The 19040-nt window shown below is 37.1% G+C and overlaps 1 protein-coding gene across 5 annotated transcripts in view; it reads right to left on the bottom strand.

Moving 5' to 3' along the window:
- The window catches only part of ARHGAP32 (Rho GTPase activating protein 32), a 298544-nt gene that overhangs the window by 103794 nt on the left and 175710 nt on the right, over positions 1-19040 (bottom strand). For all 5 annotated transcript variants that reach the window (XM_060605213.3, XM_078432952.2, XM_078432951.2 and 2 more), the window contains one exon: positions 11722-11808. In XM_060605213.3, the coding sequence (XP_060461196.3) occupies positions 11722-11808 (87 nt within the window). The remainder of the gene's footprint in view (positions 1-11721; positions 11809-19040) is intronic.

The following is a 19040-nucleotide window of genomic DNA, read 5'->3' as shown; positions in this document are numbered from 1 at the left end:
TTTCAGCTCAGGTTTGTGGGTTCAAGCCCCATGTTGGGCTTAGGATTCTCTCTCTCTCTCTCTGTGCCCCTCTCCCACTCATATTCACTCTCTCTCTCTCTTTCTCTCTCTCTCTCCCTCTTCCTCTCTCTCCCTCACTGTCTAAAATAAATAAAAACTTTTAAAAAATAAAATAAAAGTAAAGAACAGAAAAGAAATAAAAATGGAATGAAAGCTAGCATAACCAGAACACAGGAATGGGCACACTGTCATGAGATGATACGAAAGAGGTAGCAAGGTCCTGGTCAGGTGGGGCCCTCACAGTCCTTGATTAGCAGTTTGGGCTCAGTTTTAAACACAGTGAAAATCTATTGGAGTGTTAACCACGAAGGCAACATGTTTCAAATTACATTTTACATCACTCCAGCAGTTAAATGCTAGATGCAATTTGATGCAAATACAAATGCTAATCACAACATCCCAACAAGATAAAGCTTGGTAATAACAGAGTTGGTAAAAGACAAATTCTAGATACATTTGCTGTTCTTTCGGAGAACAGTCCTCAGCCATGTCCTTGGAAATTCCTTTACCATGGGAAAGTTAACTGAAAAAGAATGAACAAATTCTCTCTTTAATGGTATGATGAATTTCAGTGAAAAGAGAATGACCTGATTTAAATCTCAGCTGGGCCTTATCCTAGATATAGAAATTTACATAAGTTACTTAAACCTCTCAGCAATCTTTACTCACCTATAAAATGAAAATAGTAACATCTACATTTCACAGAAGAGTTACAGGTTTGGATGTTTACAATCTCTACACGTTTTGTTCATACACAGATGCTCTACAAATGTGAATAGTCAACCCCACCCCTTAGTAACAGCATTTTTTAAAAGGACTAAGTGGAGGAGATACTTAATACCAAGGAATGCATTTCTGATGGTGGAATTTCAAGCAGGGTAGCAGGAGATATTTTGAGGCAGGAAAGCATTCCCCTAAAACCAACTGTTTACCCCACCTACCAGGACATAAAGGAGCCTTTAGAGTATTATAAATATTTATGAAAAAGTTGATCCTCAGAAAAAATAAAGTATTATATACTGATGAATTCTCGTTAAAATACAAAGGTGGTTAATATACTCCAAATATAATGAAATGATTGATTTTAATTGGTCTAAAGCTTACAATCAAACACTAAAATAGTAAGTACTTTATTAAGTACTTTATAAAGCAGCGATGTCTTACACTAACAAACCTATACTCACAGAACAGAAAAATCCTGAAGGATTTTCATTGGAGTACATGTTAGAATAAATTCTTGAAGCAGCTAGGTTTAAATTTGCCATTTTAAAAGTAACACTTAAAAACTGAGAGGCACCTGGGTGGATCAGTCGGTTAAGCATCCAACTCTTGATTTCATTTCAAGTCATGATCTCACAGGTTTGTGAGTTCAAGTCCCGCACTGGGCTCCTTGCACTGACAGTGCAGAGACTGCTTGGGATTCTCTCTCTCTCCTCCCTCTCTGCCCCTCCCACACATACACTCTCTCTCAAAATAAATAAATAAACTTAAATAAGTAAGTAAGTAAATGCTGATGTTCACTTACTTGCTAAAGAATAAAACAATTGAATATAGAGTGGTACTGAGACATATTACCATTGACATTATACTCATAAGTGATTTATTCCACATAGTGGGGTTCAATTACTGTGAGTGCTTATCTCATTTTGGGCTTTTTAAAATTAGTGAATGTTCAACACTTAAGACAGTAAAGGTTTTTCTAGTATCTTCTGACATATAACAATTTTTTAGAATTTCTATTAATTTTTATTAAATTCAAAGTAAACACATTATGTTTTCTGAAAAGTAGGGGATAGACAGAGGAAAAATTAGTATGATTTTCAGAAAAGATAAAGTATTACCATTCAGATTCAATATTATGACACAAGAGTGTTTTTTCATCCACACAAGCTAATCTGTTTGTTCTACACAATACACTTTTTCAGTTTGTTTACTTAAAGAACAGAATAAAACGATAATGGAGGGAACATCTGAAAAACAATATGCCTATATTGGTTAAGACAACTTATTCTAATTTTTTTTTAATGTTTATTTAGTTTTGAGACAGAGAGAGAGAGAGAGAGAGAACGCGCGCGCGCGCGAGTGGGGGAGGGGCAGAGAGAGAGGGAGACACAGAACCATCTGTGTCAGCACAGAGCCTGATACGGGGCTCAGACCCATGAACCATGAGATCATCACCTGAGCTGAAGTCAGACACTTAACTGACTGAGCCACCTACGCACCCCAAGACAACTTATTCTAAATCGGGATTAGTATGAGAGGCAGGGAGTTGGGCAGGGCATTAAAGATCTATTTTCCAAGCATCTGAGAGAGTCACTTTATTTGCTTTTTAATGTTTATTTTATTTTTGAGGGAGAGCAAGTGAAGGAGGGGCAGAGAGAGGGAGAACGAGGATCCGAAGTCAGCACAGAGCTGACAAGCTGTGGGCTTGAACTCATGAACTGCGAGATCATGACCTGAGCTGAAGATAAATGCTCAACCGACTAAACCATCCAGGTGCCTCAAGAGAATATCACTTTAAAAATGCTTAATATTCTCCTCAGACACACCAATGTGGCTAAATGAGAGCTGTCTGACAGGTATCTGTTCCAGGACCATGTTATACTAGATTTTAACATTGTAACAAGCACTCGGACTATATAATGACTTATCATTGTAACCAGATGGCCTAGACTACTTCCCACAGAGGCTCTAAATTTGAGGCTTCCACTTAAAGAGCCTCTGAAGACTTCCTCCATCTGAAAGAAAACAGACATCCAGGTCCAGGAAGTAAAGAGAGCCCCAAACAAGCTGAATTAAAGAGAACCACACCAAGACACATAATTTAAATGTCAAAAATTAAAGATAAAGAGAGAATCTTAAGAGCAACAAGAGAAAAGCCAGTAGTAAGTATAGGGACCACCCATAAGACTATCAGCTGATTTTTCAGCAGCAAGTTTTCAGGCCAGAAGGAATACGCATGATATATTTAAACTGCTGAAAGGAGAAAACCTACAACCAAGAACAGTCTACCAGCAAATTTTTCATTCACAATTGAAGGAAATATAAAGAATTTCCCAGACAAGCAAAATTTTAAATTTTCACCACTAAACTGGCATTTTAAGAGAGTTAAAAGGATTTCTTTAAGCATAAAAGAAAGGGCCATACCTAAAGTAAGAAAATTATGAAAGAAAAATTTCACTGGTAAAAGCTAACATGTAGTAAAGGTGGTCGATCAACCACTCATAAAGCTGGTATGAAGATTAAAAGACAAATGTAGTAAAATCAACAATATCTACAATAACTAGTTAAGGGACACATTGAGTAAAAAGCTGTAAAATATGAATTCAAATACATAAAGACATGGGGATGGGGAGTAAAAATGTAGTATGTTCAGAATGTGTTCTAACCTAAGAGACCATAAACTTAAAACAGACTACTATATGCAAAGAGTGTTACATATGACTTCATACTGACTGCAAAAATCTATACTAGATACATAAAAAATAAATAGAAAGGAATCCAAACATAACATTAAATAAAGTCATCAAGTTATGAGGTAAGAGAACAAGAGAAGACATACAAAAACAATTAGAAAACAATGAACAAAATGGCAATGAGTACAAAACTACCCATAATTGCTTTAAATGTAAATGGACTAAATGCTCCAGTCAAAAGACAATAGGCAACTTAAATGGATAAAAATGTAAGACCCATCTATATGCTGCCTACAAGAGATTCACTTCAAACATAATGATACATACAGGCCGAAAGTAAAAAGATGAAAAATAATACTCTATGCAAATGTAGCAAAAAGAAAGCTGGAGTAGCAATACACCTATCAGACAAAATAGACTTTAAGACAAAGATTATGAGAAGAGACAAAGAAAAACATTACATAATGATAGACATCAATCCAACAAGATAATGTAACAATTGTAAATATCTCTATACTCAACACAGAAGCCCCTAAATATATAAGGCGAATATTAACAGACAAAAAGCAAAAAAACAGACAGTAATATAGCAATAGTAGGAGACTTTAACACCCCATTTACATCAGTGGATACAGTGTCCAGACAGAAAAATCAATAAGGAAACAGTGACCTGAAACAGTGTTTAAGACAAACCTGACATACATATATGTACAGAACATTACCAAAACAGCATAATACACATTCTTTTCAAGTGCACATGCAACATTTTCCTTGACATATCACATGTTAGGCCACAAGACAAGTCTTAATAAATTTTAAAAGACTGATATCATATCAAGCACCTTTTCCCACAACAACAGTATGAAACCAGAAATCAATTACAAGGCAAAAACTAGAAAAAACACAATCATTTGGAGCCTAAATAACCAACTGGTCAATAAAGAAATCAAAATAGAAATAAAAAAAGTATCTGGACAAAAATGAAAATGGAAACACAACAGTTCAAAATCTTAAGGGAATAGCAAAAGCAGTCCCAAGAGGGAAAGTTAGAACAATACAGGCCTCCCTCAAGAAAAAAGAAAAATCTCAAACAATCTAAACTTACACCCACAGAAATTGGAAAAAGAAGAAGAAACAAAACCAAAGTTAGTAGGAGACACAAAATAATAAAAATCAGAGCAGATAAATGAAGTAAACACTAAAAAACATCAGAAAAGATCAATGAAACTAAGAGTTGATAAACCTTTAGGCAGTGGTGCCTGGCTGGCTTAGTCAGTGGAGCTTGTGACTCTTGATCTTGGAGTTGTGAGTTTGAGCCCCACAATGGATGTAGAGATTACTTAAAAAATAAAATCTGTAAAAAAACAAACATATTTAGCCAGACTAATCAAGGAAAAAAAAGAAGGGAGTCAAGTAAATAAAATCAGAAATGAAGAGAACTTACAACTCACATCCCAGATATACAAAAAGTTATTAGACTATTACAATTACACATCAACATATTAGACAACCTACAAAAAACAGATAAATCCCTAAAAACATAAAATCTTCTAGGACTTGATCAAGAAGAAAAAGAACATCTGAACAGACCAATTACTAGTAATACAATTCAATCCATAATGAAAAACCTCCCAACAAACAAAAGTCTAGGGCCAGATGGCTTCACAGGTGAAACTGGAGAAAAAAAAAAAAAGTAAAGAAAACTGAATACCTAGCGTGCTTAATCTATTCCAAATAACTGAAGAGGAAAGTCTCCTTCCAAATTCATTCTATGAACTAGCATTACTCTGATATCAAAACCAGACAAAGACACTACAAAGAAAGAAAACTGCAGACCAATATCCCTAATGAATGGAACTATAAAAATCCTCAACAAAATATTAGAAGAATAAAGTCAACAGTACAAGGATCACACATCATGATCAAGTGGGATTTGACAGGGATGCAGAGATGGTTCAATATCCACAAATCAATCAAAATGATACACCACATTAACAAAATGAAGAATAAAAAAAACACATCATTTCAATAGATGCAGAAAAAGCATTTGATAAAATTCGACATCCACTCATGATAAAAACTCTCAACAAAGTGGTAATAGAGGAAGCATACCTCAACATAATAAAGGTCATATGTAACACAACTACAGATAAAATCATACTCAATGGCAAAAAGCTGAAGGCTTTGCCTCTAGGATCAGGAACATGTCAAGGATGAGGTCTCACCACTTTTATTCAACAAAGTACTGGAAGTCTTTGCTATAACAATCAGATATGAAACAGAAGTAAAAGGAATGTAAACTGGTAAGGAAGAAGTAAAAACTGTCACTATTTGCAGATAACATGACACTATATATAGAAAACCCTGAAGACTTCACAGAAAAACTCTATCAGAACTAATGAATGAGTTCAGTAAAGTTGCAGATACAAAATTAATATAATTAATATTAGATAATATAATTAATGAATTCGATAATTAATATAATTAATATAAGAAATCTGTTGCATTTCCATATACTAATAACAAACAGAAAGAGAAATTAAGAAAAAAATCTCACTAACAATTGCATTAAAAATAATAAAATACCTAGAAATAAATTTAACCAAGGAGGTGAAACTCCTATACTCTGAAAACTCATTAATTAATTAATTAATTAAAACTCATACATTAATATACTCATTAATGTAAGACATTAATGAAAGAAAGATGGCAAAAATAAATGTAAAGATGTACCATGCTCATGACTAGATTTAAAATTGTTTCACGGTCTATACTACTCAAAGCAATCTATAGATTCAATGTAATCCCTATCAAAACACCAACAGTACTTTTCATAAAACTAGAACCCTATCAAAACACCAACAGTACTTTTCATAGAACGAGAACAAAAAAATTCTAACATTTGTATGCAACCTCAGAAGATCCAGACAAAACAATCTTGAGGAAGAAGGACCAAGCTGGAGGTATCATGCTCCTAGATTTCAAACTACACCTTTAAGCTACAGTAATCAAAACAGTATAGTACTGGCACAAAAAGAGACACATAGATCAACAGAACAGAGTAGAGAGCCCAGAAATAAACTCATGCTTATATGGTCAATTAACCTATGACAAAGGAGGCAAAATATACAATGGTCTCTTCAATAAATGGTGTTTGGAAAATTGGAGAGCTACATGCAAAAGAATGAAACTGAACCACTTCCTTACACCATATATGAAAACAAACTCAAAATAGATTCAAGACCTGGGGTGCCTGGTGGCTCAGTAAGTTAAGTGTCTGACTTCAGCTCAGGTCACCATCTCACAGTTCATGAGTTCGAGCCCCGCCACAGGCTCTGTGCTGACCACTCAGAGCCTGGACCCTACTTCAGATTCTTGCCTCCCTCTCTCTCTGCCCCACCCCCACTCATGCTCTGTCTCTTTCTCTCTCTCAGATAAATGTTACAAAAAAAAATTTTAATGGATTCAAAACCTAAATGTAAGACCTGAAACCATAAAGCTTCCCAAAGAAAACACAGACAATAAACTCTTTGACATTGGTCTTAGCAATATTATTCTTTGGATTTGTCTCAAGCAAGGGCAACAAAAACAAATATAAAAAATTGAGACTGGGGCGCCTGGGTGGCTCGGTCGGTTAAGCGTCCAACTTCAGCTCAGGTCATGATCTCACAGACTGTGAGTTCGAGCCCCGCGTCGGGCTCTGGGCTGATGGCTCAGAGCCTGGAGCCTGCTTCCGATTCTGTGTCTCCCTCTCTGTCTGCCCCTCCTCCGTTCATGCTCTGTCTCTCTCTGTCTCAAAAATAAACGTAAAAAAAAAAAATTTTTTTTTTAAAAATTGAGACTACATCAAACTAAAAAGCTTTTTTTTTTTTTTTTTTGCCCAGAGAAGGAAACCAACAACAAAATGAAAAGGCAACCTCCTAAATGGGAGAAGATATTTACAAGTGATATATCAAATAAGATATACATATACAAAGAACTCAAATAACCGAACACACACACACACACAGAAAAACAATCTTATTTTAAAAATGGGCACAACACCTGAACAGACATTTTTCCAAAGAAAATGGAAGAAAATGACCATACGGATGATCATGAGACATATGAAAAAATGTTCAACATTGCTAATCACAGGAAAATGCAACTCAAAACCACAATGAGATGTTACTCCCACCTGTCAGAAGGGATAGTATCAAAAAGACAAGAAATAACAATTGTTGGCACAAGGATATAGAGAAAAGGAAACCCTTATGTACTGTTGGTGGGCATGTAAATTGGCGCAAACACTAAAAAAAAATAGTGTAGAGGTTCCTCAAAAATTTAAAAACAGAAATACCCTATGATGCAGCAATTCCTCTTCGGGCTATTTACCCCCCCAAAAAACACAAAACACTCATTCAAAGAGATAATATATGCACTACTGTGTTCACTGCAGCATCATTTACAATAGATGTGATAAGGAAACAACCTAAGTGTCAACTGAAAAGTGAATGAATAAAGAAGTTATGGAATATAGGTACATGGAATATTACTCAGCCATTAAAAAAAGAATGGGATCTTGTCATTTGTGACAACACAGACAGACGTTGAGGGGGTCATGCTAACTGAAATAAGTCAGACACAGGAAGACAAACACCTTATCATTTAATTTATATGTGGACTCTAAAAAACAAAACAAATGAACAAACAACAAAACAGAAACAAACTCATAAATACAAAGAACAAACTGGCTGCCAGAGGGGAGAAGGGTGGGGGATGCATGAAATAGGTGAAGGGGATTAAGAGATATAAAATTCCAGTTATAAAATAACTAAGAGGGATGTAAAGTACATCATAAAGAACAGAGTCAATAATATTGTAATAACTGTGTATGGTAACAGATGGTAAGTATACGTATCATGGTGAACATGTTGTACCACATGTAAATGTCAAATCACTATGTTGGTACACCTAAAACAATATAACATTGTATGTCAACTATACTTCAGTATATTAATTAATGAATGTTTACAGGGAGATTATAACCAACGGAGGAATGCTTTATAAATAATTACATAAAACTGTATATATATCTCTGTATCCAATCCTAAAATACAACTATGGAAAACAAAGCAAGAATATACAAAAGTGTAAGCAGAGACTATATCAGGGTAGTAGTGTTACGGCAATTTTATTCTTTTTTCTCCATTTCCCATATTTTCCAAAATTTCTAAAAGTATTTTTATCCTAAAAACCTATAACCCACACTTCTAAATGAGAAAAAAAAGACACATATATATGTCCTAAAATATGTACACACGAACTCTCTCCACTGAAGTCATACAAAGAAACTTGACTGTCACTCTCAGTGCATTTCTGTAATTCTTTACTACCATTTACAATATGCTTGCAGATTTCAGAGTAGCTAACCGAGTATAAATCAACAACAGTAAAACAAACAAACAAACAAAAACACTAGACTGAGGTTCAAATCCTGGTCTTTCTCTTTAATTTTATGACCCTGGGGAAGTTATTAACATTCCTGAGTCTTCATCATGTGTAAAATGAAACACAGACTACTTACCTCACACAGTTGTTGTAAGAATTAAATGTTGTACTGTATGTCGCAGTATCTGTGTACTTATATAAACACATAGGTAATCAAAATGCCTACTGAATTTGTATCAATTCAGTATGAAAGACATGGTTTACATTTCTGAATTCACAATTTAATAAGAAATAAAAACTTGAAAGGCAGAGATGAAAGGACAATTAAAGTTTCAAAGATAAGACCTAAGAGAATCAGTATTATTTAACCTCCAAAAAGCTGGAAAAAAAAATCCACAGTTTTTTCAGAATTTTCACAGAAAATTGGCCATTTTCTAGGATAAAAGAACAGGAGAAGAGTGGGTTCAGATGAAAGACAAATACTTGGGTTAAATAAAAAGAATTCCAAGTTTACTTTAATTAAAAATTAGAAATTAGCAAAAATATGCAATATGTGAAAAAGTGGTTTCTCGTACAGATTACATCAGCATGTAATGGTGATCATATCCTATCTGAAGACTAGGCAATCTCTTAAGTCTGTTCTAGATTGTAAATTCCACCGACATGCAGGAAAAACTGATCATCAGGAAACTGAAGTCCCTAGAAGTTAATGCTAAGATTTTACAGAACTTAGGAAAGCCACGTCAGTAATTTGGGCTTCAATTCCCTCACTGGCAAAAATGAGAGGGTTTGACTATGAGTCTCTATAATTTTAGTTATTAAAAAATATATATGATTCTAATTTAATACGATTTATGGCCAACACATATGGCAAGAATACAGAAAGTAAGCCAGGAGGGGAGGGGGTGTGCATCAATGATTACTTTCAGTGCTACAGAGAGGTACAATGGCATTATCATATTGCAGTAAATTACTACTTTGATGTAATGAATAGCGTACCAAGTAGTCTGAATTTTTTAAAGCAGCTTGACAAGATACTTGCAACCAGGAAATAGTCTAAGTAGCTAGGTAACTAATTCACTAAGCATAATCAAGTGACAATTATACATTCTGGCATATGGTTCCAAAATACCATGCTTACCTTTTCAAGTTCACTTAAAAATATGGTACCAGTATTTATAACATTTTGATTTGCTTATGAGAAAACTATTTGCATTGTCAGAACATATGAAAATTAATGGTGAGAAGGAAAGATGCTAAAAGATGTTAGGTCATAGAGGGATTAATAAATTCATTATTGACATGCCACTCATGTACTCTAGATAAAGAGGATATGATTTACACTAATGTGTGAGTAATGGTTCACCATAGAACATGTGAAACTTTCACTTAAAAATTAAGTCAAGAAATAGAAGCATTTTTGAAACATGACACAAAACAGTGATTCAGAGCTGCCTACTTCTTCAAAGGAACTAAGATGACACACAATAAAACATATTTAAACAATATGAAACTTTGGCCATCTTATTTCTATACAAGCTAAAGTCAATTCCCAATCTCATATTCTTACATCTATAAATAAAGCACTAAATTCTGAAAGGTTCTCCTTAAAGTCACGAAGACTAAGAAGTCAGGGATTTCTCATGAGATAAGCATTAGATTTTTCAAGATCATATAATTTTTAACTTCAGGTGAAGGAATAACACTTTTTGAGGGGAAAAAAACATAAATGCCCTTATCTAACTCTTTCCCAAAGAAAACTAAAAACTTTGCACAAAAGAAAGCCTCCCTCAAAAACACTTACTTTACAATTATGAACTTAAAACTAGACATAAGGCTTAATGAATGTAAAGTAAATTAACAGGAACTAAACTACTTAGTTGACAGAGGAAATAATGCTACAATGACCCTTTTTAAATCTCATTAAGAGAAGTCACAGTAATTACACTCACAACAGTTTTATTTTTTAAATTAAAAAAAATTGGAATGTTCATTTATTTTGAGAGACACACACACACAACGTGAGAATGGGGGAGGCGCAGAGAGAGAAGGAGACACAGAATCCAAAGCAGGCTTCAGGCTCTGAGCTGTCAGCACAGAGCCTGATGTGGGACTCAAACTCATGAACCATGAGATCATGATCCGAGCAGAGTCAGACACTTGACTGAGTCACCCAGGCACCCCCCTCACAAAAGTTTCAATACTAAGAGTCAAGAAACAGTGCCCTTCTAAAACACACCCCCCCCTATATACACCACATACACTACAGACACTATAGTGAAACGTACTGTCTTGGTTAGAAAAGTGAGCATCTCAGGCAGAACTTCATCTGCTCTTTTACTGTGATAGGGGACCAGTAGCTGATTCATTTAATCTAATTGTCAATAAACGATGTATTTCCTTTACTCTTACAAGAAGAGCTTTCAATTATGTCTGTAAATTAAGTATCTGTAAGACTGATTCTATTAATTGTTTCAACCCTGAGTACATGCAGAACTGCCAATATGACGGGGACAAAGAATAAAACAAAACATCTGTGTTGCCATCGTCACTGGTATTCATCCACAAACGTCTAAAACCTTAAAAACTTTCTAAAGATGCAGATAGAAGATATGCAAGTTACAATACTAAACTGTGCACTCCATGTAATATTGTACGAACACATTTATCTCTTTTTTAAAGGATACCATTTATTTTCTTAACAATAGTCATGCAGTGTCCAATTCCACTTCAGTATCACACAGGTATCTTTCTGCGAATTCTATTAGCCATTGAAGAAATGCACTAAAAGGAGCCTCCACATCCACAAAATTACCTGACAAGCAATGTGCACGAGGTAGACCAGCTCTTTAGATTCACAGCCATTTTTCGTTACTTCATTCTGTTCTTCTGAAAGCGAAAGCTATGTCAAAAAAAAAAAAAAAAAAAAAAAAGGGCAGAAGAGAGGGAGAGTTGTGATTAATGACGAATAAACGAGGCATTCAGTAATACTTGAACCCTTACGTTAACTTGCTCTAAGATAGGCCTTTTAATGGAAATCTACTGCTTACGGAAGACAAAATGAAGAATTCAGGATTTTTCAAAAACTACGTTTCTAAGAATTGTCTTTGTAACTTAAATCTAAACTAGCACAACTGCATAACAGAAAGAAATAAAATACATTCATTCATGAGTAGGTCTTCACCTCCTTATTTAGCACATATGTGAAAGGAAGGCAGTAAGGCAGGCACTGAGAGACAGCATGCCCAAGGGGTTAGAGAGGGCTCAGGCTTTATTACACAGACTGGAAACTGACTTCCCAGAGAATAGTCCGGGCCTGCAGACACATGTCACTTCAGAATTATGTATGTCTGTACACTGGATTTTACTTGTTTTTAAACCAGCAGCTCAAATTTAGAAATGGGGTCGTTTCATAGGAAAAATACACATTTTGACTTCTTTGAAAAATCAGAAAATCTGAAATATCGGACCCATATTCTCATATGAGCAACAACCGGCTGGAACGGAAAAGTGACCAAACCCTTTAAAGGAGGCATGTATTCTCCAGAAGACTTTGCCACAGAATTAATTGCTCTTCATTTTTTCCCCAGTATTTAGGCTGAATGTTCATTGTCATTCATCATGCCACTTGCTCTGTGACTTTTTTCCACATACAATTCTCTTCTCACATTTATATTACGTTTACAAACTCTGCTCCAGAGACACACAGCCCTGAGTTCAAAAGTGTCACTAGCGGGGCGCCTGGGTGGCTCGGTCGGTTGAACATCCGACTTCGGCTCAGGTCATGATCTCGCGGTCTGTGAGTTCGAGCCCCGCGTCGGGCTCTGTGCTGACAGCTCAGAGCCTGGAGCCTGTTTCGGATTCGTTGTCTCCCCCTCTCTCTCTGACCTTCCCCCGTTCATGCTCTGTCTCTCTCTGTCTCAAAAATGAATAAATGTTAAAAAAAAAATTAAAAAAAAAAAAAAGTGTCACTAGCTAGCTGTACAATATTGAGCAACCCATATAATCTCACATCAGGAAAATGGGAATGAAATAATAATGCTTATTCTCAAGTTTGTGAGGATCAAATGAGATAATGCACAGAAAGTGTTCACCAAGACGCCTGGTAGTCAGTAAGTACTTAATGTTACCTATCATTATAGCTAATATTATAAAAATAAAATATGAAGACATAGTCTCTATTTTTGAAAGCAGGATCACTGAGGTATTAAAAAAAACATTCTGGTCTGAAGTAGAAGTTCGCAGGATAATGATTATTCTCACACCAGTCAAAATAAGGCAGATTCACTACAAAATCATACTTTAAAAAAAGGATTAAGGGTGAGAAAAAACCTAAATGAACTAAGTTGTAGAAAGTGACAAGACATTCATGAGACAGAAGAGACTCATGGACGTGCTCAGACTCATGGACGTGCTCAGACTCATAGACATGCTCAGAAGCCTGGTAAAGATGCAGGAGGATAAAGAACGTGCATTAGACAGGGTTAAGCAGAAACCAGCCAAACCATGAAGACCGCATATGGACTAGAGTTGATGAACTAAAATTCCAACGAAAATCTTGTAACAGAGAGACAATACCCACCACCCTCCCCAGGTATATAGACAGGGTCAATGCACCAACAGCTCGGGCAAGAGCAGGAGAACAGAGACAGATAAACCAGGAGAACGGAGAGAGATGAACCTGTGCAGTGTGTGAAGTCTCCCCGAGCACACGGCAGCTAACCAGTGTAGACAGGGACAGGGCAAGAAAGCACAGAGGGCCCTCTGAGGCACTCAAGACTGAGACAGAGAATGAGCGCATGCTCTCCCTTAGGTCAGAAAACTGGTGGCTTAGCAGTAAAGCATAAATAGATCGTCAGATATCTCATCAATTTTCACTTTCCCCGCAATGGGAAAAAAACACACAAGATTTCTAAACATCCAAACCATAAGGGAGAATATAAAACTTTAAAATGACAGCAACTACAGGGGCGCCTGGGTGGCTCAGTCGGTTAAACGTCTGACTCTTAATTTCAGCTCAGGTCATGATATCACGATTCCTGGGATCGAGCCCCATGTTGGGCTCCACACTGACAGGACAGAGCCTGCTTGGGATTGTCTTTCTCCCTCTCTCTCTGCCCCTCGTCCACTCATGTTCACTCTCTCTCTCTGGAAATAAACTTAAAAAAAAAATTAAAAATAAAAATAAATTAAAATGTCAGTAACTATAAAATAAGTAAAGACTAGAAATAAAATCAATCTTCCTAAACAGAACTGGGGGGAGGAGACGGTCAGGAAGAAGAGAAGAAACTTCCCCCAAAAGGCAAAAAGATGGATGTGGAGGAACGAACAGCAAAGACAGATGGTCCAATGATGTCAGTAAAATGGCAAAGTAGGCAACTGCAAATCCCAGTCCCTTCACAGAAACATGAACAAACAAGCAAAAACTCTCCCAACCAACTTTCGCAGTATGCTAGAATACAGTAAAGGTTTACAATCACCATGAGAACGCTGAATCAAGAAAAAGCCAACTTAAAAACTCTGTGGCATTTTCACCCACCCTCGCTCCACTCCTCCCCATCTTGGCAGCACTCCTGTGGATAGCAGTCCTGGCCCCAAGTACGGGACCCCCTTTCCCTGGGTCCGGAAGGAGGAGAGACATCATTGACAAACGACTGCATGTCCCTTCTAATCTGTCTGGCAGCTACATGAAGAACCGACACACAGCACACATCTCTTTTTCACCTAACTTGGAACTCATTCAGGGATTTAAAAAAGCAGCGTTGCTAAGATATTGTAAAATAAACTAAAAGTCTTCAGTCATATGAAGCAAAAGATTATAGTCAGCTTAAAGCCCAGGAGAAAGAGCTGAGGAGAGAGGCTCCTTGGGAAACGAGAGCACTCTAGAAACCCATGAACATGTTCAGGCTGGGACACATGCACGAAAGACAGGAGAAGACCTAAGCTTTCACCTCTACTCTCCAGGCTGTCAGAGCTGTAAAAAGCCCGGTTCATTGCTGAATGAGTGCCCCAACACAAAGGAAGTATGCAAAGACTGGAGGAAGTGGCTTTTTCTTTATTTTATTTTTTATTTTTAGTTCTTGGCATTCAGGGAATTCCCTGACAAAATACTACCTGAACACAAGTAAAAGAAGAAAGACTTCAGTGAGCACATATGACATGGAACACGATCTTTTCAAAAATAGTCTGTTAAAGTCACTAAAAACATAGACTGCAGCCCTCAGTATCAAAAACAGCAAACCTGTGCTGAGGGATAGAATCCAGTTCCCAGGGTTACCACATTATAATATCCAATGTCCAGTATACAACAACAAAATCACAAGATATACAAAGAAACCAGAAGGCATGAGTCATTGACATGAAAAAAAATAAATAAATAAACCAATAGAAGCTATCCCTGAGAAGTCCAGATATAGGACTTAACACATATTAAATGTACCACACGAAACGCACTCAAAGAAGTCAAAGAAACCACAAAGAACTAAAGGAAACATGAAAAACAATTTATAAGTAAATGAAAATATCAAGAAGAAACAGAAAGTAAAAAAGGGAACAAAAAACGAATCTGGGGAATGACTAAAAATTCTAACTAAAGGGATCTAAATACTAACTAAAACTAAAAAATGCACTAAAGGGATCAACAGCAGATTTGGGCAAGAAAAATCAGCTTACTGAAAGACAGAATAAGTCAAAACACAGGTTTCCCTCACTATCCAAAAAGTAGAGCATTCCTTTAACCTTTACATTTTTTTTTTAATGTTTATTTACTTTTGAGAGAGACACAGAGCACGAGCAGGGGAGGGGCAGAGAGAGAGGGAGACACAGAATCCGAAACAGGCTCCAGGCTCTGAGTTGTCAGCACAGCTGAGACACAGGGCTCGAACTCACAAACCGTGAAATCATGACCTGAGCCAAAGTCCTACGCTTAACCAACTGATCCATACCCGGGCACCCCCCACCTTTTTTTTTAATCTTTTAATGTTTATTTATTTTTGAGAGAGAGCCTTTGAAACCTTTTAAAAGGCAAAATGGTATAAAGCAAAGAGTATCCCCTGCCTTTCAAAAGTCTACATTACACCACCTTACTTTTACGAAAGACCTCTGTTAGTTGGTACCTGGTTTTGCTAACTGAAAGAAATCCAAAAAGGGTTTTCACTTTTATGAAAAAAAGCCGTTACTCTACTAATGTAGGTCTTCATCAAAGCAAAGTGGTAAAATGAAAAGTTTCAGAAAGCAGCATAAACCTATATACAGTCCAAAGAACAGAAAGAAAAAGTTTTTAAAAAGTGAAATGTAGGGCACCTGGTGGACTCAGTCAGTTAAGTATCTGACTTTGGCTCAGGTCATAATCTTGCCATTCTTGAGTTTGAGCCCCGCACCAAGCTCGCTGCTGTCAGGCACAGAGCCCACTTTGGATCCTCTGTCCCTCTCTCTCTACCCCTCCCCTGTAATAAATGAACATTTTTTTTAAAAAGGTGAAATGTTACTCAGGAACCAGTAGGACACCTTCGAGAAGACCAACACATGCATTATGAAAATCCCAGAAGGCAAAAGAGAAAAACATAAAGAGATTATAGAAGTCATATCAGGAAAAAGGAAGAATATGGGGCTCCTGGGCAGCTCAGTCAGTTAAGCATTCAAGTTCAGCTCAGGTCATAATCTTATGGTTGGGGAGTTCAAGTCCCCATCGGGCTCTCTGCTGTCAGCACAAAGCCCACTTCAGATGCTCTGCCGCCTTCTCTCTCTGCCCCTCCCCAACTCGTGCTCAGGCTCGCTCTCTTTCTCTCTCTCAAAAATAAATATAAAAAAACAATCTAAGGGGCACCTGGGTGGTTCAGTCGCTTAAGCATCTGACTCTTGGTTTTGGATGAGGTCATGATCTCGCAGTTTGTGAGTTCAAGCCCCGCATCAAGCTTAACAGTGACAGTGTGGAGCCTGCTTGGGATTCTCTCTCTCTCCTCTCTTTCTGCCCCTCTCCCACTCATGTGCTATGTCTCTCTCTCTCCCAAAATAAAGAAATAAACATTAAAATATAAATAAAGAAGATGGAAGAACAGGATGAGGCACCTGGGTGGCTTGGTCGGTTGACTGTCTGAGTCTTGATTTCGGCTTAGGTCATGACCTCACAGTCGTGAGATCTAACCCTGCATCAGGCTCCACACTGGGAAAGGAGCCTGCTTAAGATTCTCTCTCTCCTTCTCCTTCTGCCCCTCCCGTACCTGCTTGCCAAGTGCATATTCTGTCTCAACAACAACAAAAAAAATTAAAAAGGAAGATGGAAGGAAGAACAGGAGAGCGCAGACTCTAGACCCCCACACAAAAACAGGCATTAGCAACTATCAACACACAAGAATACCTTTCTGAAAATCCCAGAACTTGGGAGGTGAGGTCAACACAAAACTTAGACCACAAAAATTAAGAAAGTCACATCAGAAGGTAAAGAGGAGTGGTTTCACGATGACTATCACCCCTTTCCCAGGCCAGCATAGCACCACACTGAAACGATTCCCTAGGACTGTGATCATCCTTTGGGAGAAAAGAGCCCATTAGAGATATCCAACTTCCCCAATGCTCAGACGTGATCTTCAGGAGGCCCATTCCTGTCTTTCCTCACAGGGAACACTGAAGGAATTGGCAGAGGGAGACCACCTAGGGTCACTTAGTAACAAAAAAGGGGGGTGCGACACAGAGCAACCAGCCAATGGATACTGGTACCATGACACCGTGGCACCATGCCCCTGCTGGCAACCTTGCCTGATAAGAAAGCCCCACCAGGAGCTCTGCCCATCTATAGAGCCAAAATGCAGGTCAGCCCAGGGGCAACAGTTATCAGTTTTGCCTGGTTAGGGTCTCACCCATACAATTTGTTTTTTAATTCCAATAAACATAAATTGTTATTTTAGTTTCAGGTATACAATACAGTGGTTTGATAACTCCATGTATTATTCAGGACTCATAAATTCCCTTCTCTTAATCCCCTTCGCCTACTTCACCCACTCACCCCGACCTCACTTCTGGTAACCATCAGTTTCTTCTCTTAAACTAAAAGCTCATTTTTTTTGCTTTGTCTCTTTTTTTCTTTTTCCTCCTCATTTGTTTTTTGTTTCTTAAGTTCCACATATGAGTGAAATCACATGGTATTTGTTCTTCTATGACTGGCTTATTTCGGGTAGCCTTATATTCTCTAGCATTATACAATAATCCATGATATTGCAAATGGCAAGATTCCATCCTTTTGATGGTTGAATAATATTCTATTGTATATATATACCACTTCTTTTTTATCCATTCATCTATTAATGGATACACGCTGCTTCCATAATTTGGCTATTGTAAATAATGCTGCGATATCGCTTCTCAGCCTTTGGCTAAGATCAAGGGTAAATAATACTGCAATAAATACAGGGGCGCATGTATCACTTCAAATTAGTGTCTTTGTGTTCTTTGGATAAATACCCAGTGCTGTGATTACTGGATCCTAGGGTAGTCCTATTTTTAATTTATTGAGGAACCTCCACACAGTGTTCTACAACAGCCGTACCAGTTTGTATTCCCACCAACAGTACACAAAGGTTCCTCTTCCTCCACATCTTTACTAACACTTGTCTCTTCAGTTTTTGATTTTAGCCATTCTGACAGATGTGTGATTATCTTACTGTGGTTTTTGATTTGCATTTCTTGCTGATGAGCAGTGTTGAGCATCTTTCCATGTGTCTGTTGACCCTCTGGATGTCTTCTTTGGAGAAATCTTTGTTCATGTCTTCTGCCCATTTTTAACTGGATTAACTGGTGTGGTTTTGTTTGGTTGGTTGGTTGGTTGGTTTTGTTTTTGGTGTTCAGTTCTATAAGTTCTCATATATTTTGGATACTAACACTTGACTGGATATGTAATTTGCAAATACCTTCTCCCATTCAGTAGGTTGTCTTTTAGTTTTGTTGGTTGTTTCCTTTGCTGTGCAAAAAGCTTATTTTGATATAGTTCCAATAGCTTCTTTTTTATTTTGTTTCCCTTGCCTCCAGAAACATATCAAAAAAGATGTTGTTATAGCTGATGTCAGAGAAATTACTACCTGTGCTCTCTTCAGGGATTTTTATGGTTTCTCACATTTAGGTCCTGAATTCATTCTGAGTTTG

Source organism: Panthera onca, chromosome D1 (assembly GCF_046562875.1).
Source record: "Panthera onca isolate mPanOnc1 chromosome D1, mPanOnc1 haplotype 2, whole genome shotgun sequence".
NCBI classification, from domain to species: Eukaryota; Metazoa; Chordata; class Mammalia; order Carnivora; family Felidae; genus Panthera; species Panthera onca.
The sequence above is the reverse complement of the archived record's forward strand: the minus strand, read 5'-3'. Positions and strand labels throughout refer to the sequence as shown.